Raw genomic sequence first — 18,757 nt, forward strand, 5'->3', positions numbered from 1 at the left:
GTGGCCTTTATTCTGACAATCATCTGGGAGTGCCCTTCCATTTTATAATTTCCCACAACAGTTGGGTGGCAAGAACGAGACAGTATAAAATCACACTAAAAGAAAGTAAAGGAAAAAATGTAAGTTTATTTAATTTCAAGATTGGGAAAGGGTCTCTGTTAAACAGGAAAAGGAGAAAAATCACATGGGAAAAGAGAAAACTGGTCACTTTAGAAAATAAAAACCATAAGCAAAATGTAAATATATAAATGTCCAAGAATCATACAGAGAGAACAATCAATATTCAAACTAATAAACCAAGAATTAGAAGCTAGAACCGGATACAACTTCCAAATATTATGTTCAGGTGGGATATAGATTTTGTATTCTGTTATTGTATAATTTTTATGTGTATATTTGTTTTAAGTTCACTTTCACTACCCTAAGGCAGCACCAGAGTGGAGAGTGCACAGAATGAAATTTTTGATAATGTAGCAGTGAAATATTACCATCAGGAAATAATATGAAATATATTAAAACACTCCATTCACAATGTTGTCTAGCACACCCTTATTTATGATAATTTTGTAAATGACCCAAACTTTCAGTGACTAAAAGAAGCTGAAATTATAATGTAATATAATAAAGCATATTACCATCAATATATTGTATTGGCAAAAGTCATTGATAATCACATGTAACACTCTAGAAATAGATAAAAAGAATCTAAAATCACATGACAAAGCATCTTGATGATCACAGCAAAGCAAAAAATTTACATCCCCCAAAAGACAAGATATTAAGTATCTAGAATAAAATAGTTTCTCACTGTTCACTGAAATTTCAATTTCTCCTTTTTGGGGCAGTGGGCACATTCAGCAGATCTCATGGGTTACTCCAAGCTCTCCACTTAGGCATCACACCTGGCAAGCTCAGGAGACCAATGGGATGCCATGTATCAAACCCGGATCTGGCATATGCACATGCAAGGCAAGTGCACTCCCCACTGTACTATCTCCCTGGATCCTACATTTTCCACTTCAAATTTTCCCGTATTTAATACTCATTTTAGAACCAGATGAAAGACAAAAAATTTTCTTCATGAAAGTAAGTGCCATTCATTCCATCCTAGTATCTAGTCCAAAGTCTCAAGCCCTCAGCCTCTCACCCATGGGGGTGCAGGTATGAGAAATGATCATGAATGATGATAGAGTGGGGAAGGAACAACCTATGGGGGGGAGGGAGGGTGGACTGGCCAGGAGAGGGAGGGACCAGAGTCAACTGGTCAGCCGGGGGAAGGGGCTTTGTGGAGTCAGGGAAGACTCTGACTGCTCAGCAAAGGTCTGTGTAGACCCAGTAGTAGGCACTATCGGTGTTATTAAAGGACAGGATTAAATAGAATTCCAGGAAGACACATGGATTCTTAGGAACGGGGGAGGAAAATGGAAGGGAGGTAACCTACTCGGAAAAAGGGAGAAAGGACCATGGTGATGAGTGGAAGGGAAGAGGCGAGAACTCGAGCAACTCCCTGTCTTCTCTTCAAGGGAACACACTACCCTCAACTCCTGACAGGGACTGTCTACTGACAGTCTACTACTGACTAGGACAGTATACCCATGAACAAGGTGATCCAGCTCACACAGCATACATCCAGGATAGCTCCACACAATCAAGCTTCCCTCTGGGAAGGTTCCAGACATGTGCTGTCCAAAGGGGTGACCACTGGCTACCACGGAGGATGACCACCTGAAATCAAGCAAGGGCATCTGAGACTCTGCTTTTTTTGGGGGGTGGTCACACCTGGCAGTGCTCAGGGGTTACTCCTGGCTCTACGCTCAGAAATCGCTCCTGGCAGTCTCGGGGGACCATATGGGATGCCAGAATTAGAACCACCGACCTTCTGCATGCAAGGCAAACGCCTTTGCCTCCATGCTATCTCTCTGACCCCGATACTCTGCTTTTGAAATGTTTGTTTTATTTCCATTCACTATCATTGTTATGGGTCACTCAAGGATCTAACCCAGATCCTCAAACATGGGGAACATGAGCTCTTCTACAGAGTTCCATCTCTGGCCTTCATTTCTATTCCAAGAATCATTTATACTGGTGGCGACCCTATTGGACAGCAGAGATGATGGGCACTGTTTCTCAAATTGTGGGAGGAAAGCCAAGAACCTCAAGGCTGCCCTCCCACCTCCGCTAAACTAAAACCTTGGAGTGGACGATGCCCTTCAAGTAGTCCTAATGCTCCATTATGGCTTGTGAGCCACGGAACTTGGGCTACTACAAATATCTGGGATCACTAGGTCTGCTTTCAACTACATAGTAATATGGGGCTTTTGAGAAATAAAGTGAAGAGCCATTAACAAATACATTCAGCTCAGTAGTATCAGAGCAGGTTATGTGAGGCAGCGAAAGATATGACTTTGCTAAGGCTTGTGAAAATGAAAAATGTGGTCAGCTTAGCTGTCAGCAAGACAGAAGAAAACTGCTCATCCCAAAGTAGGGCTGAGAGAAATAAAGATAGTGCTCCACTGGGTTCAGGGTCAAAAACACAAAGAGCAACCAGCACACATGAAAGGTGTTAGAAGAATACAAACTACTCAACGTGAAGCACAACCCACACTGTTCAAAGGAAGGATTTATACACAGAAGTCAAGGAAAAGGGCACCCTAAGGAAAATCAAAGTTTTCTGAGGTTATGCCCACACACTAAGACAAGAGGAGCAGCTTCAGTCTCACAGATGAATGGCAACTTAACCGACTCTCTCAGGCGCTGTATCTCACACCACAGCAAGCACAGAAGCAGTAGATTTTTGATCCTAAAACTGAGGTTCCAGACATAGTGAGAAATAAAAAAACCACCCAATAGTGGCATGTCTGCTTTGGACTCAACACAAAGCAAAGTGAAAAGTGGATGTGAACCAAAAGCCTGTCTTAAAACTGAAGAAGAGAAAATGAAGTATCTTGACAGGCTGTCAGGAGGCATTTACAGAGTGTTGTTAAAACAAGGTAAGAGCAACAAGTGGAGGAAGGACACAGAAATGCTCCAGGAAACAGTATAAAGTCTGACACTTACAAAAGGTTGGAGAGTTTCATGAACAAAAGAGAGGACTAGGACTCCCCATTCAGTCGAAATCCTCATTACACACTCACAGTTCCGTCCTTGTGCTACCATATAAACCTCCATCTTGGGCTGTTTCACAAACAATAAATGTTTTATTCAGATATGTTCCTAATTTGAATCAATATTTCAACATAATATCTTGCCTTTAGGGGGTTACACTGAATAGACTTGCTGTATTTTGTATCACAAACATTTAAACACTAAAGCAGCACTTAAGAGAATCGATAAAAACTACTCACTTTGATGCAAGACTACATTAGATAGGACTACTTACAAAACACTTGACTCTCCAGGTGACCACTGATATTCTGTTTCAACACTTTGTCAATGAACTGTGAGTATCCCATCCCTTTGAAGGAAAATGGCCTAGAGTGTCCAGAACTACATTCTAAGAGATTTAATAAGTTTTCACAACCTTCAAAATACTTTAGAACTTCAAAAATGAATGTCTTTAATAGCAATGAAAAGTTGGGTTTTTTTGCCTCTTGGATAAATGGATGCTGGTCTGCAATCAAACCACCTTAGATATGGAGAACACTGACCAAATGATGAGTAACTCCATCCATGGGTCTAGTTGCATCTTTAGATACTATGCACTGAAAGTAACAGTGCCTTTTAATACCTAGACTTTACCCTAAAGGATGCTATAATTTGTGAACCAATTATTTGGTCCAAAAAGTCTCTGAAAATTTTTAACTGGACTCCCCATACACTTTCTGTCTCCAGTTCACTGAGCATCACTATCTGGTATAACAAAAGAAGTCTACCTTGTCATTTGATGCATATTTCCTCTTTCAATTTTGAAAATTCATCATCATAGAAATAAGAATTAAAGCTAAGGCTTTAAGGCCCTGGCATCTAGAATTTTTCATTTTACTTTTTAAGGAAAACAACTTGGGTTATATGTTGATATGGATAATATTGTATGTTGATATGACCTTTTGACTATACTGAGCTAAATAAGACATCTTATAAAATTGCAAAGAGAAAAAAACAGACCTTGGTACAAAAACTCAGATACTTGATTACTTTTTGAAATGCACTAAATTCTACAAATAAAGTATTTGACTACTCTACAATTGTGACTTTGTTACTATTCGGCCACAATCATGTTTAGCTTGTGCACTTACTTATTCAGGGCAAGAAATAAGCTACTACTATATAAAAAATTTAAAAAGAAATAGAGGACTCAGTCCAATGACTAGCTGCAAATTGACAAAGACTAAATCAGAGGCTTGATTAGCCATACTCGTAGGACAAATTATTGATGCCTGACAGATCTGTTTAACCCCCCCAAGCTGATTGCAGTATTTTAGATAATTACAAAATAATCAGCAATAGTGCTATCTCATAGTGGGAATGAGAGATGCCCTCTGTGCTCGGCAGAACTCAAGGCATCCAGGAACGGAAAAGTTCTCCCCTTTGGAAATCATTATATACGTTGTGATCCTGCAGTGGGTCTGAGTCTACAAAATACAGTTCCCCTGCATGGACATCAGAGAAATTAGCCAGAAAGTCATGGGGATCAAAGCTAACCCAGACAGTATAACGATAATCTACTGTGCGTATGGAATAGCCCATGACCTGGATATCTTTGAGATTGGGTTTGTCAGAATTCCACTGAGGAGTATCTGCAGGCCGGGGGTACTGACTATAGGCAACAGACTCACGGGGGTTACCATGGAGGGGTGAATCCTCTTCTAAGTCAGAGAACTGAAAATGACCCAGAAGGTTCTGGCCTTCTCTGCACAGCTCAACGTGGAATGAGGGGATGGGGCAGAGAGGGGGGACATCAAGGCCCGCAAGGCCTGCAAGTGTAGGGAAGAGTGAGACAAGTTCCACCAGGTCCTCAGTTTGCCGGCCTGAAACAGGAAGTAAGCAGAAGAAAAAGTTAGAACACAGCATCAGTCTCTGCCAGGCCCATTGGGTCCCCAGAAGTCATCCTCTTTTCCACGCATTTTCCTCACAAGAATGTTAGGATCATTCAGCACCTCAGCCCATTGCAAGATGTAAATGGAAGGTGCCCTTGAAATGACTGGCATTTTGGAAGCACAAGTAGAACAGCTTGCCAGAAGAAATCAAAAGCTATGCATGCAAAAAGTCTATGTTTGAAGTCTCAGTCATAACCCTGAGCTTACTTATTTCTCCATTTCTCTGATTGATCTGTCTCTTTTACATTGTGGACAAGTACAAATAATAATGTTATTATTTACCAGGGGAATCATGGTCATTGCAAATGTCAGTAGAATGAAGCTGATTAACAAACATACTCTCATTTTCCATCTTCAATATGATTTTCATTTTGCAAAACTGAATCTCTGTTCCTATTAAGCACTTACATCCCCTTATTTGATCTTTCCCACACCCCCTTACTATTCTACTTTATGTCTCTGTGAATTGCATGATCCTAAGAAGCTCGTGTAAGTGGACTCAAAGTATATATTTTTTTTGTATCTGGCTTGTTTTCCACAGAATAAAGTCCTCAAAGTTCATCCATGTTGTGTAGCTTAGCCCAGAATTTCCTTCCATTAGATTTTTTTTCAGAGGAAGGTTGGTCCACACTCAGCTATGCTCAGAGCCAATTTCCTGGCTCTGTGCTCAGGGATCAATCCTGGCAGGCCGAGGGGACCATATAGGGTGGCCGGGGGTCAAACCAATGTTAGCAGTGTGCAATCCATGTTCTATCACTCCAGCCCCAGGTTTGGTCTATTGTGGTTGACCCCTGCTGTAATTTTTGTCTCCTCCAGCCCCAGCCAATCAGTGTCTCCTTGGTGTACAAATATCCCACCTACTATTGCTCCAGTCCTGGAGTTTCCTTCCTTTTGAAGGACAAATACTATTCCATAATAAATACGAAGCATCGCATTATATCTATCCACTAACCTCTGAGTGGTACTTGGGATACTGCCACCTTTTGCCAATTATGAATACAGCTACTTATTAATATTCATTTATAAGTTTTTGTTTGTGCCTGCTTTTAACTGTATGATACAGGCATGAGGTTATATGTCATATGCAAATTTGACATATCTGGACTTGCTTGAAACATCCAAGTCCTGCACTTCACACTCATTTTGACTGTTTTAGATTTTTAAAATGGTGTGTCCTGTGGCTCAATTCTATTACTTCCTCGATGTCTAACTGAGAGAGAATGGAAAAGTGTAACTAGTTAGGAGACTTGGGCCAGTACCAAGCTGGAAAATGGACTGGGTAAGCCAGGGGAAGACCTCACTATGTGCTTTGCTAATAAAATAAGAAACCATTCACCCCGACCCACAGCCCCCCAGAAGACTGTGTACCGGGCTTCATCAATTCCGAGGCAGGATCAAAAGGGTCGATGTAAGGGAAAAGCTTCTGGCCTGACCCTGGAAGTGGCGCCGTCCTTCCAGGCACGTAGAACATCAGAGGCACACGAGTCACCACATCGAAATTGCTGTACTTGGCCCACTCGCCATGTTCCCCTAGAGCCCAGCCTGGTACACAGAAAGCATAGAACAGGACACCATGAATCCCACCCTTGCATCATTGCAGCCTTGCATTTTAGACGCCATTGAATTTCATGAACATCATCATCATCATCATCATCATCATAATATAATAATGATAATGCTAAAGTCTGGGCTTTATGTAGGTGGGTGGTGGGATGAGAGAATGAAATCAGTAGGACTGGCCTTATTTTATCCTTGGGTGTGTTTGAAAATTGTTCAAATTGAAAGCTTCTCTGTTTTAGGGCCACACTCAGTGATGCTCAGGGATTACTCTTGGCTCTGCACTCAGGAATAACTCCTGGAGGGCCCAGAGGGACCATATGGGATGCTGGGGACTGAACCTAGGTTGGCTGCATGCAAGGCAACTGTGCTACCCACTGTACTATCCCTCCAGCCCAAGTTTTTTCTTTCAAATAGAAGATGTCCCCACCCTGGGAAAATGTAAGGACATGCTATGGAAGAGATGACGTGAGGTGCCATGGCTGGGGGATGGGCTGATAAGGAATAGGGGATTGAGGGGAAGCTCTTCCAGTATTGTTTGGAATCTTTCGAAAACGAACTCAAAGTGGGGCTGGAGTGATAATACAAGAGACAGGGCATTTGCCTTGCATGTACATGGCCAAACAGGATTTGATCCCCAGCATACCATATGGTCCTACAAGACTGCCAGGTTTGATCCCTGAATGCAAAGCCAAGAGTGAGCCCTGAACACTCACCACCTGGTGTGGCCCAAAACAAAACAAAACAGTGAACTAAAAGTCCTCTGACCCAACCTGAAAGCGGAACTGAAAATGCTCCAGATGCAAATGAAAGATGTATCTGAGTTACCAAGAAAGGGAAAAAGAACAGCAGGTGGGCCTACCACAAGCTCTGCAGAGAGTGAGCCCTGGACTGACCACATGATTTTAAAAGCTCTCTGAAAGCTCTCTGGAAGACTCAGGGCACTGCTGGAGCAAAATCTCTCACACAACTAGAAAAGCATCTTTCAAGGAACACTGGAGGCGCTTGGACACATGGCAGTATGCGTGAGTGTGGAAGCACTTACCATGATCAGAGGTCAGCACGACCATGGTGCGGCTGGTCAGCTGCAGATGGTCCAGAGTGCTCAGAAGATGACCAACCTGGGTGTCCACATAGGATACAGAGGCAAAGTAGTTCTGGCGTATTTTCCTCTGCAAATTTCCAAAGAGAAACCAGAGTGACTGGAATTTCAATATTCAACACAGGTTCAGGCTTCAACTGAGCATTGTACCCTGCAATTGGCAGAGCCCAGAGTAATCCCCGAATGCCCCTGGCTGTGGCCCAGAACCCCCACTTAAGCCCCTAACAAAAAGAACTCAGCTGGAGGAAAGACTGCCAGGGTGCCCAGGTTCAGGGCATGTGGACAAGTATCTAAGGGCTGGAGAGAACAGTAAGTGACCAGCTATGAGTGCAGTGGTTTGGGGAAGGAGAGGGCCCTCTAGACATAAAAAAGGGGAAGTGCATACCCCAGTGATCCCTGAGATGGGGTCTCAGGCACAGGAGTAGGAAGTCAGGGAACTTGGAGGAAGATACGGTCAAATGATCAAGTAGTAACAGCACGCCTGGGAAGGGACATAGTTCCCAGAGCGGCTGCCAAGGTGGGTTGGTGCTTGTAATACCAAATTAGAGGACACAGAACTGAGGGGTTTGAGAGCAAAATGAAATGGGGACAGAGGCAGTACCTAAAGCTGCAAGACCAGGGTTTCAAGCTGAAAGCACACACAGGGCAGGGGCCCACCAGGAGCACTAGGGAGCTGCTGTAGGCCACATGGCCAGCTCCGCAAGCCCACTGGGCTAGTGAAAATGTTGGATGAGAAAGGGAGGCATGCCATGACTGTAGACAACACCAGGAAGGTTCCAAGGAAAACCTGTCCAGCAGGTTTCATGAAGGGCGCAGGGTTCTTTTTCTGTCTGGGCTTCCTTGTTGAAGAGAAACAGGCAACCAGCACTATCCTGGGACAAAGCCAAGCAGTGGGTGTGGGGGAGAATGGGATGCCAGGCCTGTACACTCCAGGGGGGCTGCTCCTTTGTAGCTGGACTGCTCATCAACTTTCCATGCCTTTTGCGTTGTCACCTGGACAGCAGCCACCTCCCCAGACCTGCCACGCATGAAGACCAAGCTCCTTTACCGTCACAAGCCATCAGCACTACCAAGGTGTCCTCTGGTGGCATGCGCTCTTAGGCCATGCCTCCATCCACCCATCGGGACTCTCCAGGACCTGAGTTTCCAACCAGCCCTTGTTTTAAGGATGAGCATGAAGTCCAGGGCTTCTTCCTGCCTCCTGGGCCTCAGGTGATAATTGAGAGGCAGGCACCTGTGGAATATTCCATAATAGTGAAGGTGCCCCTTTAGAACTCTGGAGCAGGGATGGCTGAGAACCTTGCTGCATGGTCTAGGTGAAGCAGACAGCTCAGTAGGGTGCCCTGGCCTGGCCATGCTAGGTACCCAGCTATGAATGCCAAGAGTGACAGGAGTAAGTGGGTCCCACATGGGCTGACCCATAGGAGGGGGTGCTGCAGCTCACCAAGACTGTTGAGGTGTACAGTTATGGCTCCCCACTCTAAGTCATCTAGACCCCAGGAGTTAATGACGTTCCCCCAGGCTAATCCCTGCCTCATCCCCCCAGATCTGTAGCCCAATCTCCAGATTCCCCCCACAGTGGAAGTAGAGGCACAGACAGGGCTGCCATTTCTCCCAGAACCCCCAAGCCCACCACACCCAAGCACCCCACTGCACAGAGAAGGGTGCCAGCAGCCAGACCAGCAACAGAGAGGAGGAGGGATTAAGGAAAGTTATGATTTCAAGTAAAGAGAATGGGGTTGCCAGTGATATCAAGGTACCAGAGGCCTGCTCCAAGGCTAGGTCTTGTCTTTGGTACCTGAAACTGGACAGGGATCGGGCCGTAGGGTACACTGAGGTTCAAGGCCTGGACGTCTTCTCGCTCCCTGATGTCCATCCAGGGGTTGTAGGCCACGGGTGGGAGGCCAGCTGGGACTTGAGGATCGGGAGCTAGGGGAATATTCTCCAAGGGGTACAGCTTCTGGAATTCCTGGGGGGGGCAAGAGCACAGAAGCCACCAGGACATCAGGCCTCAAGACACGCAGAAGCCTGAGACTCAGCTCACACAGCAATTTCTCCCCAAGCCGTGGATGCATTTCCTTGGCAACATACTGAGTCCCCAGATAGAGTTACACTCCCAATGCACATCTACCAAAATTACCTTGAAGCCACACCCAGGGAGTATGAATCATGCCACATCTGAGTTCCTCAAAAACTCAGGGCAGCAGAATGAGTTCCCAGGGTACCTCAGGTCTGTCCACTCAAGGAGCATTCACACAAGCTGCCACCTGCTCCAGGACTGGGACAGGTCCGCCAGCATAATTCACAAGTGGAAAAGTCAGGGGGCAAAGTGGGGGACCCATAGGCAGGCTCCCACAGTCTACCCTGATCAGGCACCCACTCTCCCCAGTAAGAAGCCCTGCCACACATGTGACATGTTGCCAGCCAGCCAGGACAGCTTTCTCTAGTGTCAAGTTCCAGGCTGACTGGCTACCACAGAACCTCCTACTGGAACCTTCCTGACTCACAGCCTCCACAGAGAATGGAGACATGCAGAATGTCTGGTTTCTCTGCAGCTGGTGAGTCTGGAACATTTTCTGTGAAGTCCAGAGACTGAGCAGCTCAGGGGAAACATGAGACAGGCTGCAAAGGAAAAGATGATGTGGGGCCAGACTGTGGGGTTGCTAAAAGAGGGCAGGAGTTAAGACCCTCCTGCCTTTGCATATGGCTCATTTTGGAGTGATCCTTGGCACCATATATGCCCACCCTGAACAGTACCAGGAGTATTCCCTGAGCATTACAAAAAAAAAAAAGCTACCCCACCCTAAACAAAGAAGCAGACTGCATGCTCTAGTTGCAGAAGGTTCAGAAATTTGGGGTATATGCAAAATTCAGGGTTCCAAGTGCAACAGAGTGCCCCGTGTCTAAGGGGAAAGGGGAAAGGGAAAAGGTCAAGGGGAAAGGTAGTAAGGAGACCTTTGAGTTTTCTCTGTAACTGTGCCCCTTGAATCAGTCCTCACTGCAGATTTGGGCAGCCAGCTCTATCCATCTCTGAGGATCTTAGCAGCAGACTCACCATTTGCCCACTGAGCTCCAAGGATGCATGCATCTGAGAGCCAGGCTGCTCCAGTGAGGTTTTGACAGGGCCTAAGCCAGCCTCTCAGCCCTGATCTGGGATTTCCACGTCCACACTCATATGGCTCCAGGCTGGGCAGGAGTGGCCACTTCTCCCCAAAAGTGACTGAAAAGGATAAGTCCTCAGTGAACTCCTCACCTTGGGGTAGCGAAAGGGGATGTGTGGCTTATGGTACCCAACAGCCAGAAAGAAAGGGCTGGCAGATGCGTTCATCTTTCCCAGCAACTGGATGGCTTGCTTGGTGCTCTGTATGTCAGGCAAGGTCCCCTCAGGCACATCTGCCAGATCCACAGGGCAAAGCAGGTTGGCATGGAGCACACCATCAGGTCCCCTGCATGTCTGTCCAAACAGAACACAGTGAGCTTTCCACATGCAACAGTGGCTTCCAGGAATGGCACACACAGTGCCTAGTACTCGCCCCTTGGCCACACTGCTTGGCCATTCTGACTGACCTGCCATGAAGAAGGGATATGGAAGTGGGAAGAAGGGTTCCCCCTTCCCAAACAGGAACCCAAAATATGCTTGCCCTGTGCTTTCTTCTGCTTCAACTGTCTCCAGATCCTAATGAATTCAAGGAAACTAATTATCAAAAGAATCTGTCTCTGGGGTCAGAGCAATGATTGATAGTACAGTGGATTTGATCCTCGGCATCACTAAGCAGCATCATGAGCCTGAGGGCAGAGCCAAGAGTAACCTGAGTTTGCCACCAGGTGTGGCCCCAAAATGAAAACCAACCAATCAACCAACAACAAAAGCTGACTTTTATTCCACAATAAAATAAACCAAGCAGGAGCCAGGGACATAGTACAGGGGAAGATAATTGCCTTGCAAGTGGCAAACAGGGGTTCAATTTCCAGGCACCCTACATGGTCCCCTAAATAGTTGGGTGTGGCCCAAAAACCAAAGCAAAAATATCTTTACCATCTTGGGGCAGGTTAGTGGTAAATCCTCTTCTGAACGGGCCTCCAGGGCTCACACTCACCTTGGTGTTTTCGTATTTTTCAGAAGACGGGTGATATGGTGGGATGGACCAGCTGTATGGAGAGTCATCACTGTGGTTTGAAGATATTCCTTGATGAGAAAAAAGAAAGAAAACTGTAGAATTAGCCATAAAGGTGATTCATTCATAAAATTCTCCTCTCTATGCTCCCAATAATCCTCTCTATGCCCCCAATGACAGCTCTTTATAAACCCACCCATTGCTGGTGATTGATTTGCATTTTGTTTTCTGGCTCATTATTGAATTTCAATACCAGAAACTCAGGGGTTTGGCTTCACCCCATCTGGTTGTGACAGCATCATGCCCCCAGTAAGGTCCAAGGGCCACCTCTCTACCAGAAAAGCCCACACCTATTCTTTCCATCTCTATTTTCTTAGTACCTGTGTGCAGAAGTTATATTTGTTGTTTCTTGCCAGTTGGCTCAAATTCCAGTTCTCTAAAACATTGCAGAAGTAGCATTTCCTCTCTGGGGCCTCTGTTTCCTCCTATCTAAAGTCAAGAGCTTAGGCCATGAGCCAGCTCTAGGAGCTGGAGACAGAGTACCAGGACAGCCCCATGCCTTGCACATGGCTGTCCCTGGATTCATGCCAGCACCACCAGGTCCCTGACTTGGCACAACTCTGGCTAGGAACTGAGCAAGGGACCAAGAAGCTGAGAGACACTGGCTTGTTGGGGAGGCCAAGTTCCACAAGAGGGAGAAGGGTATTGCCTGGCCCGATGCCAACTATGCATTAGACAAGTAAGTGAGACAGACCTCAAGCTCATGCCTGAAGCGGAAATGGAAACAACCGTTTACAGAGGCTTTGGGAAGATCAAGTCACAGCACATGAAGCCGGCGGGCAGTTGCCCATGGCCTAAATCACAGCTTCTTTAACAAACACCCCCTTTATGTGGTGGCAGAATCAAATGTTTAATAAATTTGTAAGTATCCATATACACTCCATTTCTATTCTAATTTTCTATACCCAGAAAAACCACACATAAAAATTCCTCAGGAAAAGAGCCAAAGAAATTGTGCAGAGGGTAAGGCATTGGCCTTGCAAGTGACAGACCTGAGTTTAATCCCCAGCAGTCATATGGTCCCCCAAGCACAGCCAAGAATGATCCCTGAATGCAGAGCCAGGAGTAAGCCCTGAGCACCACTAAGTATGGCTGAAAAACATACACACATGCACAAAAAGAACAAACAAACCCCAAATTCCTAGACAGGATGAGAGAGTTGCACATTTGATACCCAGAACCACATATGGTTCCCAGTTACTCTCAGGAGTGTTCCTTCAGCGTAGACACAGGAACAAACCCTGAGCAATGCTACGTGTGGTGAAAGAAAAATTAAAAGGGCCAGAAAGATAATAAAGACTAGGACACATACATTGCAAGCAGCTGACCCTGGTTCCAACTCCAGCACCACACAGGGCCTCTCAAGTATCACCAACTAAGAACCCTCAACAGAGACAGGAGTAGCCTTGAGCACGCTGTGTGCTGTTAAGCCAAAATTAAAAGTTTCCCTGCTCAGGTTAAAAGGGGGCATTTAAAAAGCCCCAAGGTAGAAAGCAGAAGTGCTAGTTATCAGGGGAGTTCACAGTACTGAGCAGATATGGGCAGCTGCCAAGGGTGTCTAAAAGCCAGCAAGGCTTGCAGAGGATATGAGGGAACTGCCAGGAGGAAAGGGAGAAAGTGCAGTGAGAAAAGAAGTCCTGTGGAGGGCTCAGAGAGAGGGAATGGGACACTGGTGCAGGCAAATGAACAGAGTGAGCACCAAGGATTACAGTAAGAAGGGTGAGAACAGGGATACAATCCTGCCTGTGTACCCGTGGCCTCTGGGCTGCCAACTCAAGTGGCTGAAGACAAATCACCAGGCCCGTGACCTGTTAAAGGGCCTAAAGTCTCCTTCGTGTATGATGAGGGTCATGGGTTCATGGAAGAGCTGGTCTGGGAGCTGGCACCCACCTGGGGTCATTTCTGTACTTCTCAAGAGAATGAGGGCTTTGGTCGCAGAGCAGTTTAACCAATGTTTCGAGGGCCTGGAGCAATAGTACATTGGATGGGACATTTGCCTCACACGAAGCCAACCTGGGTTAATCCCCAGGACCCCATATGCCCCCCCCCGAGCAGCGGTAATGAACCTTAAGCACAAAGCCAGGACTAAGCCCTAGAGCATTGCCAGGTGTGACCCAGAAACTGAACAAAAATAAAGATATTGTTTCCATGAGGACCAAAGGAAAATAAAGATCATGTTCCTACAAGACTGGCAAGCTAAGCCGTTGTTTTCTACTGGGGTATGAGGTTTCCTGGCTTATTTCTGGGTCCCATCAGGAGAGGGGAGGTCAAATAATCCTACTCAGGCCTGCCCTGATGCCCTGGGCTTTTCCAAGCACATCTGCCACCTGCTGGATTTCTGCCCTTCCAGGAATCACATTTCTTTCCCTTCCACAGTGCTCTGGCAAACAGGCTCAGGCAAGACCCAAATTTGCCATTTACACTTAGGATAGGGTCTGATCCATTTCCATTCATTTCCACACAGGTTGGGGTCCTATCCTTTTCCACTCATTTCTCAGAGCCTCTGAACATGACCCTTAGCCTGGGCTAGCTGGGTGGCTTCCAGAAAGGAGTGGCTGGGCCCACTGGTGCAACACACTCAAGTGTGTGTAACACTAGTCCTAGCTAGTGGCAGACACACCAGGACTGATTGGGGCCCTGGAAATATGCCATCACCTCTGCTTCTTGGAGAAGCAAGCTTGGAAGAAGTGGAAGGGCCAAAATGGGAATCGCTCGCCAGCACACTTTCTCTGCTTCCCACCATGGGTGTGCCAGGTGGCCCATGTGCCCATCACACTGGGTGACCATGGTGCCCTGCAGGGAATGGGAAACTTCATCTACAGAAGCAGCTCCAGTCAGAAAACTCCACCCCAGGCAAGGGCCGTGCAGAAAGAAAAGATTTCTCCTCTTTCATGGACACTTTTCTTTTGCCAACTTGCTGTCACATAACCCTGCAATTCTTCAGCAAGTGGCAAAAAAGGAAAAGTCCTATTCAGCATTGTCTGAGAGGAGCACTGGGATGTGCAGGTGAGGTCAAAAACATGGTTCAGGGAGAAAGAGCTTGCTTTGAATGCATCCCACCCTGATTTGAGTCCTCATCACCATCCTGGGCTCCCCTAAACACTTGTCGGGGTCACCCCAAGGCAGAGCCAGGAATAGTGCCCTGATGGGTAATGTCCCATCCAATACCTCCAAATAATAAAAATAACTAGACCAGGTGATCTGGCTCTGTGGAGACAGGTCAGGACTGGGTACTGGTCTACACTCTTCCTAACCGACTTTAGACACTGAGTCCTCAGTGTCTGAAAATCTGCCAAGTTTTCACCAGTCAGCCAAAGTCTAACCAGGGGTCTCAAACTTGCAGCCCATGGACCGCAAACGGCCCTTCGTACAACATTTTGTGGCCCTGCCCTAGAGGAATCTTTTTTGTTTTATTTTGTTTTAGTTGTTTGGGTCACACCCCCCAATGTTCAAGGCTTACTACTGACTTTGCACTCAAGGATCACCCCGACTTTGCCTCCTGCAGCCCGCAGGTAAATTGAGTTTGAGACCCCTGAAGACCCCAGGGAAAGCCTGGGCACCCAAAGTGGAGGCCTCCCTTCCCTTTTAGCATAGAACTTTTGACACTTCCTAGGGTGCATAAAGATGGTCATGCTCCTGTGTGTACACCCATCACCCTCCATTTGCCAGTCCAGTGCCCTTCCTACACCCAGTCACCAAGTTGCCCGAGAGCCCATGGGCCACCTCAGAAGAGCACACTCCATTGGCACTCTGGGGGCGCAGTGTAGTCTGGTCCGAGAAGTCTTATCCCATATAAAGGGAGCAGTGCTGACCCCAGGAGGGGATCCCTGCACCCCAGCAATCATACCAGGGTGAAAGACTTTCCCCACGGACATGGTGATGTAGCCTCTGTCCTTGAAGTGCTGCGGGAGGGTGGAGAAGTTCCCGGCCTGCACCCTCCAGTAGGAGTTGAAGTCATAGAGGCGGGTGGTGTCAGGCCTTCTTCCAGTCAGGAAGGACACACGGCTGGGGGCGCACACGGCCTGCTGTGAAGGAGAGAAGCAGAGGGCAGGGTCTTCAGAGGACAAGGGATTCTAAGAGCTAAGTGGTAACCAGGCAACCAATGAGTCCTCTCTAACAGCCTGTAGCTGAGTCATTTAGATCTGAGAATCAACCAAGGATGGGGCGTCCATACCCCCCCTTGGACAGCAGAGGGCAGGCAGGGTGGAAGGACTAAGCCCCTGGAGCGAATTTGAGAGTCCTCCACACAATGGGAGAGCCAGGAGAGGGGGCAGCCAGAGGGGCTGGGAGAGAAGTCAGCTGGCTGGCCCTTAGCTGGGGCCAGCTGGCAGCCCCAAGACCAGCACTTTTCGAGTGCCCCTTCCTGGTCAGCACCAGCAGGTAGGAGGAAGGATGGGCAAGGCCAGCTCAGCACCTAGGGCATGAGCATGCTGTCTAAAGAGGGAAAATATCACCATTGAAGGCACACACTTCTTGTATAGTAGACACCCCAGTTTTCTCAACGGCCACTTGCCAGGCTCTGCTTACCTCCACCAGAGAGGTCAGATACAGACTACCCAAGGGGACCCAGCCCCAAGAGCCCCAGAGATACCTGAGCATAGGCATTCTGGAAGAGGAGACTGTGAGATGCCAGTTGATCTATGTTTGGGGACCGTATGAGCTTGTCTCCATAACAGCCCAGAGAGGGGCGGAGGTCATCCACGATGATCAGGAGAACATTTGGGGCATCTGCGCGGGTGGGGGGAGGAAAGGTGGACTTCAGGGAGGTGACTCTCACCCATGCTCAGAGCACGCTACTCAGTGGGCCCTGCACCCCGAGAGTCCACACAACCCAGCCAGGGCAGGGAACTTCTGGAAGCCAAAGACAAAGGCCACCCAGGTCTGAGTGGCAGGGTCAGGCTGAGGGTGCAAGAGGAACAGAGAGAGGAGAAGAAAAGTGGGAGGAGAGGGGTTTCAGGGAGACAGAAGGGAAGAAAGGACCAAGGACAGAGAGTAGGAATGGAGGGAAGAGGAGAGAAAGGGGAAGAAAGGAGAAGGAAGGAAAGGAGGTGGGGGGCTGGATGAAACTTGAGGGGGGAAAAAGAGTATGTGGGAAAAGGAGGGAAGGTGTCAGGCTGGGTGGGAAAGGGAGGGAAGAAGAAAGGAGTGTAGGTGGGAGGGAAGGAAAGAGATGGTGGACAGAGCTAGGGGAGAGGAGGGGGAGAAAGGACCCTGGTGAGTGGTGGCGGGAGCACAGGGTAGGAGGGAAGGAGGGAGAATGTGGGCACAGAGGAAGGAGGCGGGGAGGGAGGACTGTGCTTAGAAAGCTGCTGCTGCTGCTGCGCGGGACGAAAGAAGACTGGCGTGCGCAAGGGGGAGACGGGGAAGACAGACAGACTGGCCAGTGCAAGGGGAGGACGGTGGGTGCAAGAAGGAAAGGGAGCAAGGCTGGAGCGGGGCAGGGCAGGGGAGGGGTGGACTGTGCCCTCTCCAGGACCCTCTGTTCTCATTCCACACTCATCTCTCACTTTCTCTCCCCTCTCTCCCTCCCTCTTCTTCACATTTCTTTCAATAGAAACTCTTTGCGCTTTACCCAAGAAAGAGGGGAAAGGCTGGGTACCGGGTGCGAGCGGGGAAGATTGCTGGGTAGTGAGTGCGAGCGAGCGGGGAAAGCTGCTGAGTGCGAGCGAAGTGTGTAGGATGCTGGATGCGAGCGGGGAAAGCTGTTGGGTGCGAGTGGGGATGGACGCTGGGTGCGAGGGGCAAAGGTTGCACGGGAGACTAAGGATGCAAGGACGGGAGCAAAGAAAGGCTGATTCCTGAAAAGGGAAGCGAAACCGACAGGCAGCGGAGGAGCGCGCTAAACTCAGGGTAGGCGGGGTGGGACGGGAGCAAAGGAAGGGCGCAGGGAGCCCCAGCGGACGGGGCACCACTATCACCTGTGGTCCAGTTGCTCGGCGCCGCAGACTCCAGCGAGGCGCAGATCGAGCCCAGAAGCACCGCGAGCCGCAGCATGCCCCGGCCCGGCGGCGGCATCTTTGCCGGTGCGGAGCTCGGTGCCCGGCTGCGGCGGGAGCCGTTGCTGCTCCGCCGCCGCCGGGCCTCGTTGTGACAGCGACGCGGACTGCGCAACGCCGGGACCGGTAGGCGAGGCAAGCGCGCCTGCGTGCCTCCCGCTCCACCCCTCGGGGCGGGGCCTGGACGCCAGAGGGTGAGCTGGGCCGCAGTGGGCGGGGCCAGGCGCCCAGTAGCCACACCCACCCGGCCGGATCACCCTCCTGGCTTTGCTGGGGTGGGAAGAGCAGCTGTGCGCTCTAGGAACCTCCCCAAGCTTCCCCCCACCCAGGGCCCTCGCAGGGCACTTCTGCCTCTTGTCTTCGGTTCTAGAAGCCCTTCTCTCCCTTTCCCCTCTCTGAGAAAGCCACACTTGTCCGGGCAGCTCAGACAAAGTACTATCCTCTTTCAATGGGATCCTTGGAGAAATCCTCTTCCTTCCTTTCAAAGGACCCTTCCATTGTACGCACTTCTTCGCTAAATACCCCAACTCCGTGGAACAAGCATTCGAACAGCTGAGCAATTTCAGTATCCATTGTAGTCGAATTTGCAGAACATAAATAACAAAACGCAGAGAATAGTGGGCACAGAGGAGGTTGTTATTTTTGCTTTTCTTTTTTTTTTCTTTTTGTTTTTGGGCCACACCCGGCAGCGCTCAGAGATTATTCCTAGCTCTGAGCTCAGAAATCGCTCCTGGCAGGCACAGAGGACCATATTATAGGATGCTGGGATTCAAGCCACCATCCTTCTGCAGGCAAGGCAAACGCCTTACCTCCATGCTATCTCTCTGTCCTCTATTTTTTATCTCTTATTTTATTTTCATTGTGAAAAAAGAAACAATAGAAAAAGGAAAC

General features: G+C 48.3%; 1 protein-coding gene across 1 annotated transcript; it reads right to left on the bottom strand.

The window, feature by feature from the left end:
• Positions 1–631: 631 nt before the first annotated feature.
• Positions 632–17,928, bottom strand: IDS (iduronate 2-sulfatase). The gene is made up of 9 exons (XM_049767502.1): positions 17,789–17,928; positions 16,462–16,598; positions 15,718–15,895; positions 11,793–11,881; positions 10,949–11,149; positions 9,494–9,664; positions 7,639–7,765; positions 6,405–6,578; positions 632–4,967 (listed from the first exon to the last, which is right to left on the bottom strand). The coding sequence occupies exons 1-9, from the start codon at positions 17,883–17,885 to the stop codon at positions 4,495–4,497; spliced, it is 1,647 nt and encodes a 548-aa protein (XP_049623459.1). The 5' UTR covers positions 17,886–17,928; the 3' UTR covers positions 632–4,494.
• Positions 17,929–18,757: the final 829 nt, after the last annotated feature.

This window comes from Suncus etruscus, chromosome X (genome assembly GCF_024139225.1).
Source record: "Suncus etruscus isolate mSunEtr1 chromosome X, mSunEtr1.pri.cur, whole genome shotgun sequence".
NCBI classification, from domain to species: Eukaryota; Metazoa; Chordata; class Mammalia; order Eulipotyphla; family Soricidae; genus Suncus; species Suncus etruscus.